Raw genomic sequence first — 8,164 nt, 5'->3', positions numbered from 1 at the left:
AAAATCTAAGATTTGTACTTTTGGCTGTTCATCTCTTGAGTTTGTTACAGTGCTTGTGACAGCCCTGTATCAACTGGAACCTGTCAAATCCACAAATTTAACTGACTTTACTTTTGCATAAAAAAATGTCAATGTGACAAGCACTTAAAAAAATGCAATACCCTGCAACATAATGTTCACTTTATAGATTTCTGTTACTACACCTCACAACTAACTGTAGCTTAGAAAATCCATTCCTACAAACATTTTACTACAGACATGACATTATTTTCCAACATTGTCCAGAAGCTTCCTTAATACATGTAGAATATTTCACATGCTTCTTACATGAACTTTGCTCTATCATCTGCATTGTACATATAATGTACATGTACCTATAATATACACGTAGCATGTTGTTTCACAAGGTTTGTGAGATCATTGTAGTCAGACTTTGTACATTGAACCAGCCTTTGTAAAACCAAAAGTAAGCTCCTTGCCAATGTAGACTGAAAAGCTTTACAAGTAGAAGAAATTTTCTTAAATTGTGAGACCTGTTCAACTATACAAAAGTGATGTCTGGGTCATCTATTGTAGTCCTGTCCATATTTGGTGTAGCTGACTGCACAGACATGTCATGGAGAGGTTGTACAGATGTATCTGTCACACTTTGGGGAGGCTGTACAGGTATGTCAGACAGTCTTGTAGGAGGTTGTGCAGACGTGTCTAATGCACTCTGAGAAGGTTGTACAGATTCTGTTGTGTTGCATGCACCGTTGGTGGGCTGTACAAGTACCTGTGCATCGGACAAATCTGGCAAAGTTTGGTCAGAGGAGTTGTACTTCTCTGGAGTGGGTGGTTCATCTGAGTACCCAGTTAGTAATGGACAGCCTGTGTTCGAATTTATGGAGTCTTCAGAACTTTCACTCAATTTGGATATATTTTTGTCATCCTCTTGTTGCATATCTGAGCCAGAATGTGAGGACTGTCTTTCCATGTCTACATCAAAGTTAAAATAAGGCTTTGTTGCTGCCGTAACATTTTTAGACAACTGGGATTCACGCTCTGGGCTTTGAGGATGAAGCCAGGCATCCTGATTTGGCACATTGTTACTGCTGTCTGTAGGTTCAGTGTTAACCTGGACAGTAGGCTGGTGATGACCCACTGTCAGGTGTTGTGCTGACATGTCTTCTGTATCGTCCTGATGCTCTGTGATGATGATTGTCGGTGAAGAGCTGCTTCTTGCACGGAAGAGCTCAGGACTGTTATCAACCTGTAGTGAAGTCAATCTGTTGTTGTTAGATGTGTTTTTGTTACCAAGCGGCCCCATCTTAAGACCTTCACTCTTTCTGCCAGATCCATTGTCCCCCTTCTTACCCTTCCTCAACAGGCTGCCAGATTTGGAGGATCCTCTGGATCCAGCAGATGTTTGCGTGTCCTCAGTTTGTCTCCTAATGGTGACCCGTGCTGCCGTGACGAAGGAGTGCTCAGTGGTAGACTCCCGTATGTAGGCCATAGTGTTCCTTTCGGGCGTGACCAGGATCACCCAGCACTTTGGGAAGAAGAAGCATGCCAGGAGCCCGAAGGTGGAGGCGTAAATCGCGATGCCCTGGGTCATCACAACGAACTTCCCTGTCGTCCCAACGTAGGCAGGGATGATCGAAATCCACACAATGAAGAAGATGAGCATGCTGAGGACTATGAACTTAGCTTCGTTGAAGTTCTCTGGCAGTTTTCTTGCCTTGAAGGCAAAGTAGAAGCAGCACATGGCCAGCACCACGATGTAGCCAATCATGACCCCCCAGCCAATCCACGTGCCTGTTTTGCACTCCAGGAAAATCTTGTCTGGCTGGATGTCGAAGTTCTCTTCAGGATATGGGGGAGCGGCAACGCTCCACACTATCAGGACCACGAGCATTCCTAAAACAGCCAGGAAAACTGACAGCAGCTGGATACGAATCCCCAGCCACTTGCGGTGAAGGCTGCTCGGAAGACGGGCTTCGAAGATGACACGCACGCGATTCGTCTTCACGAGGATGACAGAAATGCTGAGTGCGAAACCCAGGCCCAGTGGAAAGGGTCGTAAGATGCAGGTAAAGTTGGTGGGAATCCCGATGAAAGGCAGAAAGCTGAGGAAACACAGTAGGAGGCCCAGCAGCAGAAGGAACAGTAGCTCGCGACTCGACGCCTTCACAACGGGAGTATTCCGCTTCACGATAAACAGTATTGTGATTAAAATTGTCAGAATGGTGCCAAGGCAGATCAGGCAGACGAACACAATGGCCATGGGTTCCGTCCAGTCTAGAAAGTCCACCTCACGGTTGAGACATTTAGTATGGTCCTTGCTGCTGTATTCCCGCTCACCGCATTGTTTGCAGCTGTCTGCATCTGTAGGAGCAATAAGAAGTTGTACTTACAAAATAAAGTAGCATTATAATGTATGTAACAAAAGCAAATTGTACCACACTGACAGTGCTGCTATCCTGCATTTGTCAGCAACTGTTACACTGTACTGCTAGCTATCACAGACTATTTCCTCCATTATTTTTGTTCCTACAATGTAGATATGTTACAGTAACTGTTGAAATGTTGCCTGGATCTAAATTTCAGCATCTTGCTCTGATGTTAAATTTGTAATAGTTGTTGAAATGTTGCCTGTCATCCTGTAGTTCAAATTTTATCTTCTGTAGCTGCAGTGAAGTGTTACAAATGTACATGACATATATAGTTAGTGTGCGTGATTCAATAGAAAATTCAATTTACCTATGGTAGTTGAAATGTTGCCTTCCCCACATGACTGACATTTCCAGCAGCATGTAGGTTTCCCTTCTATCCTCCCCTTGAAGAAACCTGCTTGGCAGGTTTCACTACAGGTGGACACCGGAACCTGTAAACAACAAACAACAACCATTTGGCAAAAGCCACAGCCACTGGGTATGATTCTGTAGTCAACAGTTCAAAATCTGGTCTGTTGTTGCGTGACTTGCACTTAACAAGATACAAGCTTAAGGGAGATCTGGCCATTGTCAAGTCAGACCATAGCTAATTTGGCCAAGTCAAACCTACCTACAATGTATATATATAATGTAGGAAGAGCCCTAACCCTAACAACTGTCAATGGTGTTCGTCCAGCCCTAACTCTACCCAAACCCTAACCCTAACAATTGTCAATGGTACTGGTGTTGATCCTAACTCTACCATAACTGAAACCCTAATGACAGTGGTCTGACTGAATTGTCTGATCCCATTTTTATGTATTACATGTACCTGAGTGTTCGTGATGTTAGCCCCATTGTTCCACTGTATGCTGTGGTTCAGGTCCAGACCCTGGCTCCCCACAGCGTCTGCCACTTGCACAGTCTCCAGCTTCCCGTTCTTCTCCTGCCAGTTCAGGATGCTGTAGTGCGGCGCTGGTTCTCCGTTCTCGTCGAAGGTCACGATCTCGCCCACGGAGTCAGTGAAGTTGACGTTCCGTACAAACTGCAGCAGCTGGCGAGGTGTGATGGCAGAGACATTGGGGCAGGACCTACAGTGATATGAAATATTATTCAGAAAAATGTTGAGAGTTCTGGATGCTGCAATTGTCAGCCCCTATTGCCAGCCCAGAAAAGACATTCTGAGAACATTAAAGATTCATGTAAAGATACATCAAAAGGTACAGACCTATCAGACAGTGGGCTGGTTTCAGGACGGCAGGCAAAGATGTCGTGTAGCGCGTGTGCATAGGCATAGACGGCCACGTATGAGTGGAAGGCCGTTGTAAGCTCCAAGTCGTTGAAGTTGAGCAGCTTTGAGCCATTCAGACTCTCCTGGCGTGTGCAGAGGATGGAGGTGCAGTTCTGGGTAGCTACGTGGATCCCTGGGGTGGGGGTGACGTCACCGGGGGGAGGGGAGGCACATGTCGTGTTGTCGGGTTCATACTTACAGTTGAACTCCTCCTCCCACATGGCCTGCAGGAGTTTGTTGTGAGGCTCTTTAAGGGGGCTCAACCTGCGCAGGTATTCCTTAAAACCCTCGATTTTGCCAGTGCGAAGCTGGATACCCAGGGTGCCGCGGGTCACGTCGGTGAACTGGAGAATGGAGGAAGACGTGGACCAGGCTTCCGACGCAATCCACGTGATGTCGTTTCTCGTCACACGGCTTATAAGAGGTTCTAGGTTTGACCCACCAATGAAAGCAACTATGACCTTCACATCCGGGTTGTTCTCTATTGCTCGAAGGGCGTCATCGATCCCTTCTGACGCTGTGATGTACTTTGTAAAAGCAACACAGATACCTTTGTTTTCAGCTTCTGTCAGGAACTGTTCGATTCCTGGTCGCCCATAAGAGTTGTCGCCTGCTATGGTTCCCACCCACGTCCAGTTAAAGTGTGCAACTACTTCTGCCATGACTTTGGGCTGTTGAAAGTCACTGGGAACTGTCCTGAGAAAGTTGGGGAACTGGGATTTGTCGCTCAGCTTCTTGCTGGTTGCAGCGTAGCTGATCATGGGTATGTCAAAAAGCCCAAGTAGGTTTGCCACTGATATGGTGATGTCAGAGCTGGTTGGCCCGACGACACCTAGTGTCGCCGGGTTCGCAAAGTTACACTGGCAGTCATCGTCGAACCCGATTGTGGCGATGTTGTTCCTGGCTGCAAACCGTAGCGAAGCAGCGAGCGCTTTCTTCACGTGGTTACAGTCGTCAAAGATGTTGTAGCCAAGTTTGACGTCAGGTAGCAGCGTCGTGCTGTTATTGATCTCCTCGATAGCGAACCTCATGGCACTGAGTTCGCGGAAACCACGGTAGCGGAAGTTCGTGCACTGCGCTTCTGTGGCCAGCTGGTTGTCCTGGGCCGTCTGTAGTACAGTGTGCATCGAGAACAACCCACCCAGCATGATGTCACCGTGGTACGACAAGAAGCCATCCATGGCCACGGCAGATCGACTCACATGGAGGCACAAGTAGCAAATCACATATACAGCAGCACTTACAAATGTTCTTTTGCAGAGCTGTAACATTGTGGCTGATTTTGATTCCTTTGCACAAAACTAGTCCTTATCTATAGTTTCCAGCAAGGCTAACTTCACGTGATCTCGCCACTTTCCATCTCACACATTCGGATAGTTCTCATGTCAAGGCAGTCCTGCACATGTAGAGGGAAACTGTTGGACGGGCGTGAACTGACAAGTTTATATCTTCATCTCAGTGCTCAGGGGATGTCTGTGACGTTGACCTACATGTACAAGCTTGTGTGACTCTCATTATGCTCTTATCTGCAAAATGGTTGCTGAGAAGGTGGTCATGATCAGGGCTTCCTTCAAGTTCACACTCCGTGTAGAGTAGTGGTGGAGCACTGTAGAGAGTCAGCAGTCACTCTTCAGATCCTGGGAACAAAAGGAAAATGTTACTTTACACAGTTGAGGTCCTTGGTGAATGTTATGGACTGTGTCTTTCACACCTACAGTATGTATTGGTAATCAGAAAAGCGAGTATCCATCTCCTTGAAGCCTGGAAACTACAGGAAATGTTTACATGACTCACGGTACTAACTGGTACTATCCTTTTTGGAAAATCTGCCAGACCAAACAGGCTGCCTTATAATTAAATTATAACTTTCCAGGGGAATCTGTCCTTCACACCTACATTTGTAGAGCATAGATTTCTCTTCAGAGAGATGATGAGTTATTGCTTGTACCACAAGTGGGAAAATTGATCTGTGAGTGATTGGAAGGTTAATGGATGTGATCTTTCGACCCTGTGGGAAATGAACCAAGAGCTTGTAATATAAATATGTTGGGGACCTGCAGAAAAGACAATCAATCTTAGCCACTGTGAGTATGAAGGACTTTTCTAGTCAATGTCAACAGACTGTCTGGGACATTGCCATTGACAAGGGCATGAAATAACCTGGTGAAATAGTCTGTGTATTTCACATCTCAACTGACAGACTTTAAGAACTATGCATGGACCACCTGCACTGACAGTGCTTCTTACTTCTGAATCAGAAGGAGAAAAACTGATCTGAATTCATACATAAATTTTAACATATTAAGTATATTTGAGATTATATATTAAATCCATTACATTGGTCATTGCTGCTTATAGGGTTTCCAAGCATTTGGTTAGGTCACATTTTGTTTCCAAAAAGGTCATCAAACACAAGACTTTCTCTCATATCTAAACAAGCCTCCTACTAGCTAAATGCTGAATTGTCCCAAAGTCTTGTTAGGATTCTCCCTATACACTACATACCAAACTGAACAGACCCTTTAATGTACTGTCACGTAGTTGTAAAACCACTCGGAGAAACACTGCCCAAATGTTCTAGCCAGGAAGATTGTATCATCCTTCTGTGAAGTTAAACCTTCTGAATCAGTGCACCTTCAGTTAAATTTGTTTCTGACAGCCTACTGGGACAATAGTACTTCAGGGTGGACCATTCCTACAAACCATTCCATCAAGATGCAAAGCCAAACTTTGCTACAAGACTTACTTAATAGCTATGCGTCTGTGCTTGACGTTACTGCTGTAATTACATTTTACCCACAGCGGTCAATGCTCATGTTCCTGTGGTCCCACTGGACCCATAGATTACAGGATACCCATCTATACTATAGATACAAATGGACACAGAGCCACTTTCCAATTTCACTCCTGCCGGCATCAGGTGTTTTTAACAAGCAGAATTCCCACAAGGTCCACAGCAATGTCGTAGTCACATTCATCACAGTCATTGTTACCTGAAGTTCCTGTTTTCCCCCATTGTGATTCAGTTACTATTAGGATGCTGAGAATTTTCAATAGGCCCTTTTGGTTTTGTACATTGTATTTTATTACAAAAATACAGTAACTGTAATGTTATATATTCTATATAAATTTTGAAGGTTTTCTATCATATTAGACTCATTAGATAAATTATGTACAGTTACAGTTACCGTTACGGTAGTGAAATACAAAATCAAAAGGACCAATACTAAGACTTTATTATATATTAGCCAAATACTAAGTCATACTATATCGTGCCCAACTTGCCTATTATGATGCCAGAGCTAGCCACAGGGTACCTACAATATAATGTAGGGCTGCGGACCGGTACACTGTACCGGTCCAATACCGTAAAAATCGTTTCGGTACAGGTCCAAAATACCGGATCATGAAGTAACGAGTATATACCGAAATAGCTAGTTTACACCATGTATATGACTAAAGATAGGTAAATCCTACCACAAAGACGAAAAATTAGCACTGGAAAAGACGTAAACACCGTCGATTGATTTGAGATCCTCAGTCTCACGAGACATCGCGAGAGTGTGGCTGATCCAGGGTTGTGATTGGAAGATACTGACAAGTTGTCAACACTTTATTATTGTTTGTGTCATGATTGAAAATGTGAAGAACACGTGTTAATTTGTCAAATTGTTCAGGTACAGGTACAGGTCCGGACCTGTACCTAAACCTCTGTACCGGTACCTGTACCTGTACCTGATGTTGCGTTTAGGTACGCAGCCCTAATATAATGTATAATATTACATAATTTTTGCATACAAATTCTTTTGGCTTTTGTACACCTCTGTGTGTAATGTGTAGATGTTGGGATAATATGCTAGAACATATTTCTGAATTGATGGACTTTCTAATTATGTGGAGCAGACTGAAGAAATGGATTTTTCCAGTTAATTGAATCCTGGAGTCTTTCATGCTCAGCAAAAAGACCATTAGCGCAAACCAAACTGGCTTTCAGAAGTATGTGTTGTATCTCCTTTCAAGTTAACTAAACCTTGTTATCATTTCCCAGAAATGAGCCGTGTCGGTGCCAGCTCATTTCTTACAAAGAGTCATGTATGTCTCACAAAGGGAACTCTGAATGGCAAGTGGCCGGCTACATGTATGCATGTTCATGCACTGTGGTCACAGATTTTTTAACAATGAGAAATGTGCCTAGTTCCCATGACTAATATTATCTTGTTGGCAGTTTCTCTTCCTGTTTGTCTTATTATGATTGATACTTGTTCTCGACTCAGGTTTACAATTATATTAAGTTTCACGGTATTGGATTCCTAAAGAAAATTGGAAAGACAGGGACAGCGGCAGGAAAGATGTCTGGTTCTGACAGGTGCACAGTAAAATCATTTCCTCTCTATTACATGATAACTTAATATGACAGCACAGAAAGCATATAACAGACTACATAAGACTGGTATTGCCA

General features: G+C 43.9%; 1 protein-coding gene across 1 annotated transcript; it reads right to left on the bottom strand.

Annotated features, from left to right (window-relative positions):
• Positions 1-563: 563 nt before the first annotated feature.
• On the bottom strand, positions 564-5,292 carry LOC109481069 (extracellular calcium-sensing receptor-like). Its single transcript, XM_019783542.1, has 5 exons — positions 3,643-5,292; positions 3,247-3,505; positions 2,743-2,866; positions 1,042-2,367; positions 564-601 (listed from the first exon to the last, which is right to left on the bottom strand). Exons 1-5 carry the CDS (start codon positions 4,974-4,976, stop codon positions 564-566), a joined length of 3,081 nt encoding a protein of 1,026 aa, XP_019639101.1. The 5' UTR covers positions 4,977-5,292.
• Between the last annotated feature and the right edge of the window lie 2,872 nt (positions 5,293-8,164).

This window comes from Branchiostoma belcheri, unplaced genomic scaffold (genome assembly GCF_001625305.1).
Source record: "Branchiostoma belcheri isolate BF01 breed outbred unplaced genomic scaffold, Haploidv18h27 scaffold54, whole genome shotgun sequence".
In the NCBI taxonomy this organism is placed as follows: Eukaryota; Metazoa; Chordata; class Leptocardii; order Amphioxiformes; family Branchiostomatidae; genus Branchiostoma; species Branchiostoma belcheri.
The sequence above is the reverse complement of the archived record's forward strand: the minus strand, read 5'-3'. Positions and strand labels throughout refer to the sequence as shown.

Excerpts from the sequence above, each read along its gene's own strand:
- LOC109481069 (XM_019783542.1), bottom strand. The coding sequence starts at position 4,976 with ATGTTACAGCTCTGCAAAAGAACATTTGTAAGTGCTGCTGTATATGTG. Across the intron at positions 2,368-2,742 it reads CAACATTTCAACTACCATAG|ATGCAGACAGCTGCAAACAA; the intron begins GTAAATTGAATT and ends TTGCTCCTACAG. Across the intron at positions 602-1,041 it reads TCATCCTCAAAGCCCAGAGC|TCAGCTACACCAAATATGGA; the intron begins GTGAATCCCAGT and ends ATGTCTGTGCAG.